The sequence below is a fragment of the Ovis aries genome, chromosome 8, assembly GCF_016772045.2.
Source record: "Ovis aries strain OAR_USU_Benz2616 breed Rambouillet chromosome 8, ARS-UI_Ramb_v3.0, whole genome shotgun sequence".
Classification (NCBI taxonomy): Eukaryota; Metazoa; Chordata; class Mammalia; order Artiodactyla; family Bovidae; genus Ovis; species Ovis aries.
The window spans coordinates 73,702,566-73,720,976 of NC_056061.1; the positions used below are offsets into that span (position 1 = coordinate 73,702,566).

The following is an 18,411-nucleotide window of genomic DNA, read 5'->3' on the forward strand; positions in this document are numbered from 1 at the left end:
ACGTGATTAATATTCTATAGCTCTTTCGTTAGCAACATACACACTTTTCTTCCCAAAAGACCAGTTTGGAAAGAACCTTGGTGATATAATCCACCCCTCATAATCTATTAACTGGGTAGGCTGATAGTATTTACAGGGGAAAGTAATATAAATATTGAATACAGATTTAAGCAAAAACTATGAAATAAGTAATTGGGCAGATGGACATAGGAGTAGAGAAGGATGGTTATATTATGGCATGAGAACTAAGTTACAAAGCTAACTCTTCATTTTCCATAGTAGGAAATCCATAGAAAATATGTAAAATTGAAAAAAATCAAGAAATAGTCCTATAAATCATCTTGTATAGGAATGTGAAGAAACAGCTTAGTGTTGACACTGGAATATGGAATAGGATAAAAGTGGAGAGGCATGAGGCAGGGAAACTTGGTTTCCCCAATAAACTTTGTAATACTGTTTGGCTTTTAAAAACTATGTACATATGTTCCTCTTTAAATTTTTATTTAAATGTTTCATTATAGGGTAGGTCAAAAAATTAAGGTATCTTAAAATCAATTTTTGTATATAACGTTTAGTATTTGGGCTGGAAGGAACGTTGACCTTTTAGGGAAAAATTAATAATGACTATGTAATTTTCATATAAAACATAACCAAGAATATTTTTCTTTGTGTATTCTTAAATTATATGGTAGGATTGTCTCATCTACACTGGTTAATTAATGCCAGCACCAAGGATGCCTTTCAGATGTTTATCTGCAGCCCAGAATTCTGAGCTCCAGGTCCATCTATCCCAGCTCCCTCTGTGATATTACTGTTTTGAGGTTGTAAAGGTACCCTAGACTCAGTATGTTCAAAACTAAACTTTGGTTTGTTTTCTTGGGCCTTTTCTAGTTTTTTCCTTAGTTTCTAGATGGGACCAACCATCTGAACAAATGAAAAAGCAACCTTTACAACCTCCTTCTTTACCCCAATATGTAATCCATTTCCAAGTTCTATTAAATTTTACTTCCTAATTATCCCTTCAGTTTTTCCTTCTACTCAGTGTCCATTGCTGTCTCTACACTTACAAAGTATTAACTATTTCTTAGCTAGTTCAGTTCAGTTCAGTCTCTCAGTCATGTCCAACTTTGCAACCCCATAGACTGCAGCATGCCAGGACTCCCTGTCCATCACCAACTCCCAGCGCTTACTCAGACTCATGTCCGTTGAGTTAGTGATGCCATCCAATCATTTCATCCTCTGTCGTCCCCTTCTCCTCCTGCCTTCTTAGCTAGACTAAAGCATTTTTCTAACTGGTCTTCTCATCTTTTGCCATTTTCTCCATACTGTAGCCATTCTTCACACATACATGATTTCTTGATCATGTCACCTTTCCTGCCTGTGAGCTTAAATCTTTCAGTTTCTTCTCATTACCCTGAGAATAAAACCTCCAAATTTTAATGGCCTATAAAGGCACTGCATGATTCAGCTCCTACCTTTTTCTTGCTGCTGCTCTCTCTAGTTTTTCCTAATATACTCCCTTGTAGTCTGTTTTTGAATGATGTGAAGGAGATGAAAAAATTACTGTGTCAGCAATGAGATAGACTGAGATAGCAGTCAGCAGATCTGGTAGCAGAAGGGAGACAGAAGATAAAATAGTGGGCAAGTTAAAATAGTTATGTAAATTATTAGCTTGTTTTGATGTGTCTTTAATCCAGGAATTTCTGTGACCTGGAGAGCAAGGGTATGGACTCTAATACTTGTATCTCCAGCATGGTTATCTGCTGTGTACTAGGCACTCCTTAAATTCATGGATTGTGAATGGATGATGATAGTCCAGTTTTAAATATCCAGGTACCTCATAAATGCTCAAATTCTGTTCAGACCTGTAAGTCCTGTTGCTTTTCTTTGTTGTTGTTGTTTTTTAATCTGGAGGCTATGGTCTCTTCTTGGGAGTACGGTTAACAGTTGCATGTGTCATACCACTGTTACAGTCCTGGAAGAATTCACCATAGTGAACGGTAGTGAAATGAAGACTTGATGATTATCACGACATGAAGTCTGAGCCATTAACTGATACTTAGTACTCTGCACTGTCATAATATTGAGAGGTTAGAAATAAGTTGCTTACATACTCTAGGAAAGGAAATAACATGGCACATTTTTTAAATCTTTCCAGTATACTTACGGTTGGGTTTGTAGTGCTGTATATACTCTGCTGGGCTTCCCAGCAGCCTCAGCGGTAAAGAATCCTCCTGCCAGTGCAGGAGACGCAGGTTCAGTCCCTGGGTCAGGAAGATCCTCTGGCGGAGGAAATGGTGATCCTCCCCAGTATTCTTGCCTGGAAAATTCCATGGGCAAGGGAGCCTGGCAGGCTGCAGTCCATGTGGTTGCAGAGTCAGACACAACTCAGTGCCTGAGCACAGCACCCAGCAGCATGTACACTCTGCTACTATTTAAAATCATTAAGAGCTTACTCCCAGATTATTTGAGCTGGCAGCAGGTTAGGTGCTAGAATTTTACCCCTATTGTTAGGAGCATTCCTGTAAAGCATGATTTCTTTATTCTTTTCTCAGAAGAGCAGTCATTTTGCATCTTAACCATAGAAAATACATTTCTGTTTATTATTAGAAATAATTTTCCAGGTTAAATTGTAAGGTATTTCTAGGTTTTCCTTTCAAAATTAAATAAATACCTATTTGTTTCAACAGTGTGTTTAGTTGTAAAGCTTATTCACTCACCCACAGGCTACATTTAAAAATAGTTACCTTGCTTTGTTCTTAAAGTCTGCTTTTGGTGGATGCAGAATATGGGTTAATTGTTTCTTTTCCCTTTCAGCACTTGAATTTTGTCTTTTCAGTATCTTCTGGCCTTCACTGTCTTTAATGAGTAGTCAGCCTTCATTTAAATTGTTGTTGCCCTTTATTTTATTTCTTTGACTGCTTTTGGGATTTTCTTTTTCTTTGGTTTTCAGCACTGTGACTATTATGCCTACATGTGATTTCTCTGGCTTTTCCTGTTTAAGACTTGCTGATCTTCTTGATCAAGATCTTTTTGCTTGTTTGTTGTATTTAAAGCAGACTCTGACCAGTTTTATTATAGAAAATTTTTCCATGATTGACTTTTCACTAATCTGTTTTGGCATGCTTCTAACAATACCAAATCAGCCGGATCAGTGATAGCCATGGTGTGTATTCTGGTATTTCCTATACCCTGTGCCCAATTCAACATTATTGCCACTGCAGATGGATACCAGTTTTGGCTGACATGGCGTAATTCTCTGTTTCAGCAGTTGTTGATGAGGATGACCAGTTTCACATTGCCTCATCTTACCATTTTCAGAGCCTGCATGTACTCCAACATGTGCTTGCCACTTTTCTTAAGAAGTTGGAATCTTGGGTTGATACAGAGTCTAGAGCTGAGTGATTTAGGCAACTTTATTGTCTTCCTTGTGACCACCGTCTTCCTGCTTTAGGTGTGAAATGGTTCCCAACCAAGAACAACCTCCAAGATGGACAGGGAGCCAGTCAAGTTCTTCTTGATGTGTAAATTTAGATCTTTTACTAACTTGGGGAAATTTTTAGACACTGTTTCATTAAATACTTTTTTCTATCCCATTCTCTGCCCCCTTTCCTTCTGGAATTCCAGTTACAGGTATGTTAAGAGTTACTGATTCTTTCTCACAGGTCCCTGAGCTAGGTTCATTTCCCTGGCTCAGTCTTTTTTTTTTTCTCCATCCTTCAGGTTCTAATGATTTCTATTGCTGTGTCTTCAAGTTCACTGACTCTTTTGTCATTTCCAATTTGTGACTAAACCTAGCCAGTGAATTTTATTTCAGACATTTTATTTTTCACTTCTTGAATTTACATTTCTTTTATAGTTCTTTTTTCCTTGACTGAGAAATCTAAGCATATTGGCCCTTATATTCCTGAACATAGTTAAAATAGCTGCTTTAAAATCCTTATGTGCTAATTCTAGCATCTGGGTCATCTTGGGCTTGGTCTCCCTCAGTTGCCTTTCTCTTGACAATGGGTCAGTTTTTCCTGTGTCTTCTGTGTAATAATTTTAGATTATAACTTGGATGTTATGAATGACACATTGTAGAGACTGAAGTTTATTGTGTTCCTTTAGAATGTGTTGATGTTTGGTTAGTGGTTTGCATGCTTGCTTGTTTGTTTTAGTAGGCAGTTAACTTGGCTGAACTTAAACTACAAACTGAAACTTCACTTCTGTTACTTTAACCTTAGCCTGATTTCTTGGAATCTCGTCTGTACAGTTTGGGAACCAGAGAGATGTGTAGATACTATACACAAAATTTGGTGTTTCTCTCCTTTCGGTGATTTACTCACTAGGTTTTCAGCTATTGTGGTCATGGCAAAATCTGCCCTTTGGTTCATTAAGCGAATTAGACTGAAGATTTACTTGTTTGGGCTTTTGTTGCGCAAAAACAACTGGGATGTGCTCTCTGGGTAAAAACCATTTAAAAAATGGAAAGTCACCCCATGTTGTCTACTTCTTGCAACTACTGACTCGCTTCTCCTCCTCCCAACCCCCAGCACCACCACTCCCACTTTGCTGTTTCTGTTTTCAAGCTCTTTATGTTTTGTCTATTTACAGAAGCTACTCGTGAGAGCATCAGTCCAGTAGGAGCTACTTTGCCATTTCAAGAAGTGGAATCCCTAAAATACAATTGTGCTTTTGAACAATTTTCTTGTTAGTATACTTGATAGTCATATAAGAGTTTTTTCAAAGAACTTGAGAGATTTCTGTTTATGTTTTAATAATGAGTTGAAATTTATTTTCATCCTCTTTTAAATAAGAAAGGTTGTCCTGAATTTAGACTGAGGATTTATTTATTTGCCTTTCCCTCAAATTATAATTTCCAAATCTACATTACTTGAAATGCATTTTAGAAGCAGAATACATGAAGAACCCATACAGTAAAGCCTTTATTTCATCCAACAAATCTTATGTCTTGGACCTAGGTCCTTGGGAATACAGCTGTAAACTTTGAAGTTCTTGATCCTATGGAGCTCACGCTTTAAGGTTAGGCAGGTAGGTAGATAAGTAGATATGTCAGTATTGATAAAATGCTATGAAGTAAAACCAAGGTATGAAGATGTGATAGGGAAGGAGAGGAGAGAAGTGTGGCAATATTCTAGGTAGAAAGATTGGTCAAGGAAGCAGTCTGATCAGACTTCTTAGTGAAGTGTGAGAGAGCCATGCAAATATCTGAGGGGAAAGGGTTCCAAGCAAAAGGGGCCACAAGTCTAAAAGACCCAAGGGAGGAATGAGGTTAGCTTCTCTTTGAGAAATAACCAGTGTGAGGGAACTCTGTGGAACTGAGGAAACAAAGACAGTGGTAGGAGATGAAGTCCCAGGTGGTAGTTAGCCAGGGGTCTTGTGTTACAGGATTTTGTGCTGGGGAAATGATTGTTCGGATTTACTTTTCACAAGGATCACTCTGTTCAGTAGAGTAAGAGGTAGGGGTGGAGCAAAGAGTTAAGCAAGGAGGAGACCTTGGCAGTAGCAGTCTAGGTGAGCTGTGATCATGGCTTGAATAAGAGCAGTAGTAATAGAGGTGGGAAAATGTGATCAGATTCAGAATAATTCTTTTGCAGATAGCCAGCAAAACTTGATGATAGATTAGATATGGCATGTGAGAAGGACCAACTGAGTGACTGATGGTACCATATATGGAGGTGAAAGAGACTGGGAAAGATTTGGTCTGGGTAGGGGAAATGAAGAGTTCAATTTTGGACATACTAAGTTTGAAGTGAATTTTAGATATCCAGACATAGATGTGAAGAAAGCAGCTGGTCATGTAGCCTGGAACTCAAGGGAGAAAGAGCTCCCTTGGAGTTGGACATAGATATTTGCAAAGCCTTTGTTTAAAGTAGTGTGTTTGGTTGAGATTACCTTGACGAGGAACGTAGGTGTAATCGAAAAGAAACCCTAGGTCTGAACTGCATAACTCACTGATGTTTAGATGTCCAGAGAAGGATCTGACAAAACTGACAAGGAACTGCCAGTGGGTGGGTAGAAATCCAGAAGAGTATAAATCTCAGAAGCTAAGTGAAGAAATTGTTTAGAGAATGGGGAGTGGTTGACTGGTTTATAAACTGAAGAGAGATCTAGTGAGATGAGGCTTGAGGAGTGACGTTAAGTTTAACAATCTGAAGATCCTGGGCAACTTTGATAAGTAGTTTCAGTGAAGAAAAACTATGAAAACCTGAGTTGGTAGATTTTAAAGTGATAAGAGGGGGGAAATGAAGACAAAGTATAAACCATCCTTTCAAGGAGTTTAGCCTGAAAGAGGGAATGGGCAGATAAATGAGTTGATAACTGGAGTGAAGTCCAGAGAGACTTTCTCAAGATCAGCAATGCTATATAGCATGTTTACTGTCCCTTATATTATGTTTAAATATCATTTATGAATTTCCGGTACTCTTCTTTTCTCTTGCAACCCCTTTGTAGAAATATTACATTGGATGCTAAAATATTGTGTGTGTGTGTGTGTGTGTGTGTTTGAAATAGATTGGGGAAATCTGTAATGCAAATAATTTGGTTTGGCAGTGCTTTTACCTAGGAGATGTAGCTAAGCTGAAGTCACACAGACAAAAGAATTGGGGAAAAATTAACCAAATGATGATAAAAAGTTTGAAAGTCTTTACCAAACATGATATCCAAATGAGCTTTTATTCTATTGAGGATTCAGGAGTTCTGTCATAACTAGATTTACTCAAAAGTGTTTAATATCTACTGTTACGCTGGAAACTGTCTACAGAGTGCTAGGTGTGCAATAAGGGACATGAGAGACCAATTTCTGTGTTCATGGAGTTTATAGACTTGTATTTAAGCTTATGGAAAAGAGAAATATTACAGATAAGAAATTTGTTTTAAAGAGATCGTCTTATTGTTAAATTTATTCTAAAATGAATTGTATTTTAATTATTGTACAAATAGTATGATTTTAAAAATTTTAATATGTTATATAGGTTTAATGTATTTATATGCTATTTATATCCCAAAGAGGCTTTAAGATTAAACATGGTTTATGTTAAGAATGTTAGGGATATAAATAAATTGGGTATTTCTCAACTTGGACTGTACATTAGAATCACTTGGGGGGCTTTTAAAAATCCATATGCTCATGTTGCTCCCAACCAATCAAATCAGAACCTCTGGGGTTGGGGCTCAAGCATTAGTATTTTAAAATACTGATTTAATAGAGACAGAGGAAATAAAATGCTACCAAGCCCCTGAGAATGAATTGATTACACATTTAAGGATTAAGTACATCTGAAAAGACAAAATATCAAATATTTTTTGACTTATAGATCATTTTTAGATAGAGCATGCAAAGCTATTTGTAGAACCAAACTTTTTTAGGATCCAAAGTTTAAAAAATTTTAGTAGAATAAATAAGATTACTCCCTTAGGCTCTCCTCTGATAATTAAGAAAAAAATCAGTGACGTTATTCATTTTTTCCCTTTTAAAACAACCTTGACAGTAATTTCTTATTTGAATGCCTTTAGGCACATCCATTATAAAGCATACACAAATACATAGGAATTAGAAAATTTTAAAGTTTGCCATTGGTAGTTATAAACTGAAAAGACAACTATACTGCAAGCATTATAAGACTGAATATTTTTATAACTTATACTAAATAGATACTAAAGCACATACCCTTTTTATTGAAATTTTAAATCCATGATAATATTAATTCTATAATAGTTCTCATTAAAATTTTTTTTTCTTTCTTTCACAGAAAATGCTTGGACAGAAGAGATGAGTACTGTTTCCACTAAGGCCTAGAATTGCCTGTTGTACAAATAGTCCTGATCAGGCAAGATACGAATGGCCCAAGGAAGCCACCAAATTGATTTTCAGGTTTTGCATGACCTGCGACAAAAATTCCCTGAAGTACCTGAAGTTGTTGTGTCCAGGTGCATGTTACAGGTCAGTGTTTAATGATTTCTGAATTTATTAATACAACTTGGTATTTTTTTAAACATTGGAAGAAAACACTTTTATCTTCTTTGGCATTAGTGCAGTATGATGGAGAGATGAGCTTTGATGTCTGATAGTCATTTAGCCTTTAGCAAGTTCTAGGCTCTCTGTTTCCCATCTGTCATATGGATAATACCTGCTTTGTAAAGTAGATGTGAGGATTAAGTGAGATCTTATATAAAGCATTAATACATGGTCCACATTTACGATGAGCTTGCTTGACTCCTCCCTTACCCAATTTTGCCAGAACTTTTAAAAATTCCAGGTCTTCCATTTCATAGGGGTAGGATGATTTGGGAGAATGACATTGAAACATGTATAATATCATATAAGAAACGAATCGCCAGTCTAGGTTTGATGCAGGATACAGGATGCTTGGGGCTGGTGCACTGGGATGACCCAGAGAGATGGTATGGGGAGGGAGGTGGGAGGGGGATTCAGGATTGGGAACACGTGTACACCCATGGCAGATTCATGTTGATGTATGGCAAAACCAATGCAGTATTGTAAAGTAAAATTTTAAAAAATAAAATAAGATAAAAATTTAAAAAAAAAAGAAAATGAGAAAATCATTAAATAAGGAATCAGGGAACTTGGGATCTAATCCTAAATGGCGCCCTAAGCATATTTTACAAGTAATATGCCTTCTTTTGTCCTTTAGTTTTCTTATCTATAAAATGGAAGGATTTGACTAGACAATGCCTGAAGTCCCAATTCTAAAGAAAAAAGTTTATTTTTATATTTTTTAATTTACTCTGTAAGTTTTCCACTTAATATCACTCTCTAATACGTTTTTAGATTTTTCTTAGTACATACAATTTTAGAAATACATAATTCTAAATATTTTGTGATAGTGTACTTTCTCATTTGGTTAAAGTGGAAATCTTTCTGTCAAGAACAGTTTTTCAGCTTGTTCAAATGGAGATGAAAAAAGGTGATTGGGGCTCAGACATATTTACTCATGTTGAATGATTTTTAAAGTTTTAAATTATATGAAACTTGAAAAGGCTCAATATCTGTATTTGGTATCAAGTAACTCCATTTTGTTCACACTCTGTCACCTGTTCTCTGTACACTTAATTAGCCTACCACCTTTAGTCTAACCCAGTTTTGGTCTTTCCAATCTGTCCTTCTCACTTCTGCTAGAAATGTCCTTTTAAATTCAGATTTTATTGCATATTTACCTGCTTAAAAGCCCCATGGTTGTTACCCATACCCTTCAGAGTAAAGCTGATAAATCTTGATGAGGGCATACTAGATCTGTGATCTAAAATCCTGCCGCCTTCTGCAGCATGACCTCTTGCTTAGTCCTTCCTCCCTCATACCCTTTCCCATGATCATCCTCAGCTAGTTGGAATTCTCCAAATATGTCTGGCTCTTTCTGTGGTACATTATTTAAAAGCATATGTTTTGAGTTAATAGTACTCTATTGTATATTTGAAATTTGCTAAAAGAGCAGATCTTGAGTATTCTTACTGCAAAAATAAAAAAGGAAGAAAGAAAAAATTGGCTGTGTAGAATAGTAGATGTGTTGATTGTGGTAATCATTACACAACATATAAGTATATTAAATCCTCCCACTGTAACCTTTAAAAAGAATCATGTTGTCCAGCCTAAATATATACAGTTTTTATTTATCCATCATACCTCAGGTAAAGCTAAGGGGAAGTCATTTTAAAAATTTAATAATAACAAGTAGCGTATGTTTTGTGAGTAAAAGAGACTTGAATTCAATATTTGACAGTTAATGGCAGCAATTGAATTAACTTCTCTGACCCTCATTTTCCTCAAGTGTACAATGGAAACTTTAAAAAAAGCTTAACAGAATTAAATGTGATAATGCAGGAAAGCAGCTAGTAGGATAACTGATTCATAATGAGTGCTTAAGTAATGTTAGCAACCAATATGAATAACAGTAATAATAGTGGAAGGCCCATAATGAATATTTGGTGAGTGAATCAGTAGTCCATATTTGTTGATATCAGATATGTAATGAAAATGAAAGAGGAAGGAAGGGTAATAAAAATGGAGTCAAAAACTAAAGAAAGTCTGAAAAGGAGCAGCAACAGTGAGGGGACGGTATCTTCTACAACTCAGGTTCAGTTCAGTTCAGTCGCTCGGTCATGTTCAACTCTGCATCCCCATGGTCTGTAGCACACCAGGCCTCCCTGTCCATCACCAACTCCCAGAGTTTACTCAAACTCTTGTCCATTGAGTCGGTGATGCCATCCAAGCATCTCATCCTCTGTCATCCCCTTCTCCTCCTGACTTCAATATTTCCCAGCATCGGGGTCCTTTCAAATGAGTCTGTTCTTCAGATCAGGTGGCCAAAGTATTGGAGTTTCAGCTTCAGCATCAGTCCTTCCAATGAATATTCAGGACTGATCTCCTTTAGGATGGACTGGTTGGATCTCCTTGCAGTCCAAGGGACTCTCAAGAGTCTTCTCCAACACCACAGTTCAAAAGCATCAGTTCTTTGGTGCTCAGCTTTCTTTATGGTCCAACTCGCACATCCATACATGTCTACTGGAAAAACCACAGCTTTGACTAGATGGAGCTTTGTTGGCAAAGTAATGTCTCTGCTTTTTAATATGCTGTCTAGGTTGGTCATAACTTTTCTTCCAAGGAGCAAGCATCTTTTAATTTCATGCAGTGATTTTGGAACCCCCCAAAATAAAGTCAGCCACTGTTTCCCCACCTATTTACCATGAAGTGATGGAACCTGATGCCATGATCTTAGTTTTCTGAATGTTGAGTTTTAAGCCAACTTTTTCACTTTCATCAAGAGGCTCTTTAATTCTTCTTTGCTTTCTGCCATAAGGCTGGTGTCATCTGCATATCTGAGGTTATTGATATTTCTCCCAGCAATCTTGATTCCAGCTTGTGCTTCATCCAGCCCAGCGTTTCTTATGATGTACTCTGCATATATAAGTTAAATAAGAAGGGTGACAATATACAGCCTTGACATACTCCTTTTCCTATTTGGAACCAGTCTGTTGTTCCATGTCCAGTTCTAACTGTTGCTTCCTAACCTGCATGCAAGTTTCTGCCTTGAGAACTATTTCATGAATAGTATGAAAAGACAAAAATATAGGGCAAATATAGGAGTTCAGAGATGAACTTCCCAGGTCAGTAGTGCCCAACATGCTACTGGAGATCAGTGGAGAAATAACTCCAGAAAGAATGAAGAGACGGAGCCAAAGCAAAAACAACATCCAGCTGTGGATGTGACTGGCAATGGAAGTGAAGTCTGGTGCTTTAAAGAGAAGTAAGAACCTGGAATGTTAGGTCCATGAATCAAGGCAAATTGGAAGTGGTCAGACAGGAGATGGCAAGAGTAAACGTCAACATTTTAGGAATCAGCAAACTAAAATGGACAGGAATGGATGGATTTAACTCAGATGACCATTCCATCTACTAGTGTGGGCAAGAATCCGGGATCTTAGAAGAAATGGAGTAGCCATCATAGTCAACAAAAGAGTCTGAAATGCAGTACTTGGATGCATTCTCAAAAAGGACAGAATGATCTCTGTTCGTTTCCAAGGCAAACCATTCAATATCACAGTAATCCAAGTCTATGCCCCAGCCAATAATGCTGACGAAGCTGAAGTTAAATGGTTCTATGAAGACCTACAACACCTTCTTGAACTAACACCCCAAAAAGATGTCCTTTTTATTAAGGGGACTGGAATGCAAAAAGTAGTAAGTCAAGAAATACCTGGAATAACAGGCAAATTTGGCCTCAGAGTACAGATTGAAGCAGGACAAAGGCGAATAGAGTTTTGCCAAGAGAACACACTGGTCGTAGCAAACACCCTCTTCCAACAACACAAAAGAAGACTCTACATATGGACATCACCAGATGGTCAATACCGAAATCAGATTGATTATATTCTTTTCAGCCAAAGATGGAGAAGCTCTATACAGTCAGCAAAAATAAGACTGGGAGCTGACTGTGGCTCAGATCAGGAACTTCTTATTGCCAAATTCAGACTTAAATTGAAGAAAGTAGGGAAAACCACTAGACCATTCACATATGACCTAAATCAAATCCCTTATGATTATACAGTGGAAGTGACAAATAGATTCAAAGGATTAGATCTGATAGAGTGCCTGAAGAACTATGGATGGAGGTTCGTGACAGTGTACAGGAGGCAGTGATCAAGACCATCCCAAAGAAAAAGAAGTGCAAAAAGGCAAATGGTTGTCTGAGGAGGCCTTAAAAATAGCTATGAAAAAAAGAGAAGCAAAAGGCAACAGAGAAAGGGAAAGATATAAGCATCTGAATGCAGAGTTCCAAAGAATAGCAAGGAGAGATAAGATAGCCTTCTTCAATGATCAGTGCAAAGAAATAGAGGAAAACAATGGATTGGGAAAGACTAGAGATCTGGTCAAAAAAATTCAAGATACCAAGGAAACATTTCATGCAAAGCTGGGCACAATAAGGGACAGAAATGGTGTGGACCTAACAGAAGATATTAAGAAGAGGTGGCAAGAATACACAGAGCTATATAACTCGGATATCTCTTCCTAATTTTTTAAATCATGTTCTCTGATAAGACTATACTGAGAATGTTCACTGAATCATTGAAAGATAGAAAAATACGATATTCTTCAATAAAACTGTGTAAGATTTGCTACTGAGAGAACTGTCCAGAATGTGGAGGGAGGGAGGAGAGAGAGGCTCTTAAAGTATAATCTTCAGGGTGTATTAAGTTAAATAAAATGTACAGTATATATAGATGTATATAAATACATCTGTAAATAAATATACATATGTATATATATTTGCCCCTGTTTGCATGAGGAAATACTGGAAGGATTAAAAATGAAATAAAAGATGGGTTATCCATGGTGGGCAAGAAGGAGCAGGCCAGATGAGAGGAGACATCTCAATGTGTATCTTTTAGTGTTGCTTTGATCTTTGTAAATAAATTACCTATTTTTAAAAAAGATAAAATAAGTAAACAGGTTTTTAACTACCAAGAAAACAGAAAATGAATAATCTAGAATTTCTTTTGGGCTTTCAGTAGTGTCAACTTCAATATATTAATCTGGTTTTATGAAAACACAACATTGTATGGCATGCTTCCCAATACCCAGCTCTTTTAAATTGAGTTGATAATCTTTCTGGGCATTCAAGCAATATGTCTTCTAGCTGATTTAACAAAAATGTGACAAGTGAAGGATGGGGAAGACTCCTCTAGGGATACAAATAGGGTGTGAATCTTCCCAAATTTAGAAAGTTACTTTTAAACTGTCACAGCAAATAAACTACCTCTAAACGTAGTGTGACTTCCCTGTTGGCTCAGACGGTTAAGCATCTGTCTACAATGCAGGAGACCCGGGTTCAATCCCTGGGTCAGGAAGATCCCCTGGAGAAGGAAGTGGCAACCCACTCCAGTACTATTGCCTGGAAAATCCCATGGACAGAGGAGCCTAGTAGGCTACATGTAGTCCATGGGGTCACAAAGAGTCGGACACGACTGAGTGACTTCACTTCACTTCACTTCAAACGTAGTGTAAATAGCTCTTATTTAGTGACAGCTTTTCTTTGGGGAGCTGCTCTCCCTTACTCGAGTTTCCAAGGTGGTGCTAGTGGTAAAGAACCTGCCTGCCAGTGAAGGAGACCTAAGAGACCTGGGTTCGATCCCTGTGTTGGGAAGATCCCCTGGAGGAGGAAATGGCAACCCACTCTAGTATTTTTGCCTGGAGAACTTCATGGACAGAGAAGCTTGGTGGTCTGCAGTCTGTGGTATAACAAAGAGTCAGACATCACTGAAGACGCTTGCTCCTTGGAAGAAAAGCTATGACAAACCTAGACAGTGTATTAAAAAGCAGAGATACTACTTTACCAACAAAGATCCATATAATCACAGCTATGATTTTTCCAGTAGTCATGTATGGATGTGAGAGTTGAACCATGGTGAAGGCTGAGCGCTGAAGAATTGATGCTTTTGAACTGTGGTGTTGGAAGAGACTGTTGAGAGTCCCTTGGACTGTAAGGAGATCCAACCAGTCCATCCTAAAGGAAATCAACCCTGAATATTCATTGGAAGGACTGATGCTGAAGCTGAAGCTCCAATACTTTGGCCACCTGATGGAAAGAACTGAATCACTGGAAAAGACCCTGATACTGGGAATGATTAAGTCAGGAGGAGACGAGGACGAGATAGTTGGATGGCATCACTGGACTCGATGGAGATGAGTTTGAACAAGCTCTGGGAGATGGTGAAGGACAGGGAAACCTGGTGTACTGCAGTCCATGGGGTCACAAAGAGTCAGACACGACTGAATGACTGAACAGCAGCTCCCTTTCTCAGTTGGGTAGGCTTCTTTGTCTTTTCTCTGAAGACAAGTATATTATCCTCCCTATAATATACTGGTTCAGAACTTTGCTGCTGCTGCTGCTGCTGCTAAGTCGCATAAGTTGTGTCTGACTCTGTTGACCCCATAGACGTCAGCCCACCAGGCTCCCTCGTCCCTGGGATTCTCCAGGCAAGAACACTGGAGTGGGTTGCCATTTCCTTCTCCAATGCGTGAAAGTGAAGTCACTTGGTTGTGTCCGACTCTTCACGATCCTATGGACTGCAGCCTACCAGGCTCCTCCGTCCATGGGATTTTCCAGGCAAGAGCACTGGAGTGGGGTGCCATCGCCTTCTCCGTCAGAACTTTTCTAGATTAAAAAGATAATAATATACAGAATATTAAAAATCAGTAGTTAAAGGATCATGTCACACTGCCACTTTGTATACATGTTCTTAAACATCTTGGCAGAACTGAAGTATCAGTATCATTTCTGTTCTCTTCTGACTTTTTTTACTGCTCAGCTCCCTCTTTTTGGAACTACTCACATCATTTCTTTGTGCTGTTCAGCAGGTGTAATTCATATCTTTAGCATTCATGTTTGGTAACTAAATCATAACTTAGAATAGTGTACAGATGTGTAGCTAGCACTTTCAGTTTTTTAACTGAAATTTTCATTATTTTTTAATTCTCTTAATATGACAGTTAAATCTGTAAGTTTAAAATTGCTTTTCTTTTCAAAATAATGCATTATTACTTGTAAGCCTTAGTAGTTAAGTACTATAGCCTTAATTGAAGTCTTCTCAGATGACCTCCACCCATAAACCTTATCCATATTCCTATTACAGCACCTACCATTGTGCATTATATTTATTTATGTACACATTAATTTCCTCCACTGGACCATGAGATCCTTAAGACAGCAGTTATATTCCTTTCTACTTGCCTAATGGGATGCTCAGTAAATATTGGTTGAAAGAGTGAATGAATCAAAGTATGAGAAGGATGATTATAGTGTATACTTTGATACTGTCTATGCAAGAAGCTTGGGGGGAAACGAAAAATGAACTGGAAATAACAATTCAGACTCTTCTGTAATTTTGAAGAGAATGCAGATTTGTATATGTACAAAAAAACAGTGACTTTCAATCTTTTAAAAACTCACCCCACCTCTTTTGATACACTTAAATGGGAGTCCTGTACCATTTCCCACTAAAGTAACCAGGGCTTCTTTGAGAAATAGCTGATCCTGTTTCTAGGATAAGAGCTGGACAAGGTGATCGTGAACTTCTTGTCATATTAGAAAGCAAGGAAGCTATGAAAGAGACGACTGGGCTCACGTCCTATGTACACTGGAGCCAATGTGGAATCATTCCCACTAGCCTAAAGATAGGATATAATGACCATAAACGACAAGCATTGACACATATCAGAATGTTAAAGATACAGGAGTTTATCATGATACTGAAAATGTGTCACCTTTGGAAGTTGCTAGGGCACCAATTCATTATTCTAAAAACCAGTAAAGAGAATTTATTTATCCTGCTTGTTCTGTGCAAAAAGTAATAGTTGAAAAGATCAAATTCTTTGAGGAAGAATTGCAGCTCAATACATGAAGAAGGAATCTTTTAATTGGAATACTACCCTTTTGCATCCCCTAATAAAGTTTCTCAACAGTGACGATCCCTGACTGCTAAAAGTCATTAGCTGGATCAAGCTGTGACATCAGAACCTACCAATCAGCCTTAAGGTCAAAAAAAGACAGGCAGATATATCATTGTGTCTCCTGTGTGATACAAGAAGAAACAAAGCCTACAAAGGGACTTGCCAAAAACTTGTGTGCATGAACCTGCACACACCTGTAGTGAAATAGTTTACAGTGAAATATAGGAAATAGTCATACCACAAGGGTGCAATCAGCCAATCCAGATGGGAAGTTCTGCTGGACAAATGACCCATTTTTCAAAAAACAAATGGCTTAGAAAATTATAGAAAGAGGAGAGGGTTAATTATTATTATAAGATATCTAAGAAGCATATCAACCAAATTATGTGAACTTTGCTCAGATCCTGATTTAAACTAACTAAAACAATAACTGCAAGACAAGGGACTTTAACACTTATTTGGATATTATGTGATATTACGAGACAGGGGACTTTAATACTATTTGCATATTATGTGATATTAAGTACTGATTATTTTAGGATATGATAATGCCATTTGCAGTTATATTTTAAGATACATATTGATGTATTTACAGATGGAAACAAAATAATGTCAGGCTTGATCTAGCTTCATAGGAGCAGCTGGAACAGATAAATTGGTGAAGAAAGATTTGCCATATAAAGATTGATAATGAATATAGGAGAGTTTGTGATATTTGGACTTCCCTGATAACTCAGTTGGTAAAGAATACACCTGCAATGCAGGAGACCCCAGTTTGATTCCTGGGTTGGGAAGATCCACTGAAGAAGGGATAGGCTACCCACTCCAGTATTCTTGGGCTTCCCTTGTGGTTCAGTTGGTAAAGAATCTGCCTGCAATGCAGGAAACCTGAGTCTGACCCCTGGGTTGGGAAGATCCCCTGGAGAAGGGAAAGGCTAGCCATTCCAGTGTTCTGGCCTGGAGAATTTCATGGACTTTATAGTCCATGGGGTCACACAGAGTCAGACACAATTGAGCAACTTCCGCTTCACTTTACTTGACTTGTGATATTTACTGTGCTTTTATATGTGTTTAAACTTCTCTGAAACAAAATGTTTAAAAAGTATATTTCCTTTTATCCTATTGTAGCCTTATAAAAGTCCCTGTGAACTCTTTCATGGTTTTGCTAATAAGAAGTAATGTCTGTAGAGAGTAAAAACAACCTAAGGACCTGTGAGTTATGGCGTAGCTGGGATTAGGATATATTAATACTAATGAGAGATTATAAAGAATTAGGGATTTTTGAGATCTCGAGGAAATTAAGACATTTGTAAATATGGATGTCAGCTTTTGAAAAGGAAGTGTGGGATTGGATTTAGTAGGGAATATGCATTTTAATTTGGGAATGTTAGCAAAAAGGAGATGAGAAGATGAGGTCTTTCGTGACTTAGAAGGGAGAAGAATTTACTAGGAATAGCAATAAACTTAGTTTGAAGCAAAAGCACCAGTTAGGTTTGGCAAAAAGATAAGGTCTTAATATGAAAAAGAGTAATCAGTTGATAAAGATTGTGATGAATTTTTAAATTTTCTTTGAAAAACTAGTGTGTGTTAATTCAGAGCTATGTGTAGGATAAAAGGATTTTTATGGTATGAAAGATTTGAACTGTTGGTTTAAGAGGGAAAAAAGTCCAACCTTGCTCACTAATCTTTTCTTTTGTGTTACCTGTTCAAAATTGTGAACTACCATTTCTTAACAAGACTTGGAGATGCCTTTAAGTACCATTTTCTCTACTAAGATTTTATCTCATGTCAAATCACCTATAGACATTTTAACCTGACTATTCATCCTTTTTATCTCTAAAATTCCCCTTTCTGTCAGGCTCTTAGTCTTCCAGTTCTCCTTGAATTCTCTTTCTCCCTTATAGCAAATTGTGTTGACTATTTGTGAAGTGAAAGTCACTCAGTCGTGTCCAACTCTTTGTGACCCCATGGACTCTACAGTTCATGGAATCCTCCAAGCCAGAATACTAGAGTGGGTAGCCTTTCCCTTCTCCAAGGGAATCTTCCTTACCGAGGAATCAAACCGGGGTCTCCTGCATTACAGGCAGATTCTTTTCCAACTGAGCTTATCAGGAAAAGACTGTTTGTAGTCTTTCATAATTTGTTTTCACAGTCAGTCATTATTTCATGTCTTCTAACTGATCTTGTCAAAAAGTTTACCCTGTCTTCTTTCATTATCAGTGAAGTTCTTTATCTTCCCCAGAGACCCTTTGTGTCTTCATTTCTCTGTTAGCATATGTTGATTGGCTCTTCCCATTTCCTATATTAAAGTCCAAACTCCATAGTGTGACTCATTTTTCAAAACCGTGAATTATTTAATCCCAATCTGATTTTCTAACAGTTTGTTCCACAGAATTTCCAATAGAAACCTTAAACTCCAGCCAGATCTATTCCAATTACTTTGT

The 18,411-nt window shown here is 37.5% G+C and overlaps 1 protein-coding gene across 2 annotated transcripts in view; it reads left to right on the plus strand.

Moving 5' to 3' along the window:
- Positions 1 to 18,411, plus strand: part of TAB2 (TGF-beta activated kinase 1 (MAP3K7) binding protein 2) — an 86,284-nt gene that overhangs the window by 36,439 nt on the left and 31,434 nt on the right. For both annotated transcript variants that reach the window (XM_015097463.3, XM_042253587.1), the window contains one exon: positions 7,755 to 7,945. In XM_015097463.3, coding sequence (XP_014952949.1) covers positions 7,844 to 7,945 — 102 coding nt within the window. In that variant the 5' untranslated portion in view covers positions 7,755 to 7,843. The remainder of the gene's footprint in view (positions 1 to 7,754; positions 7,946 to 18,411) is intronic.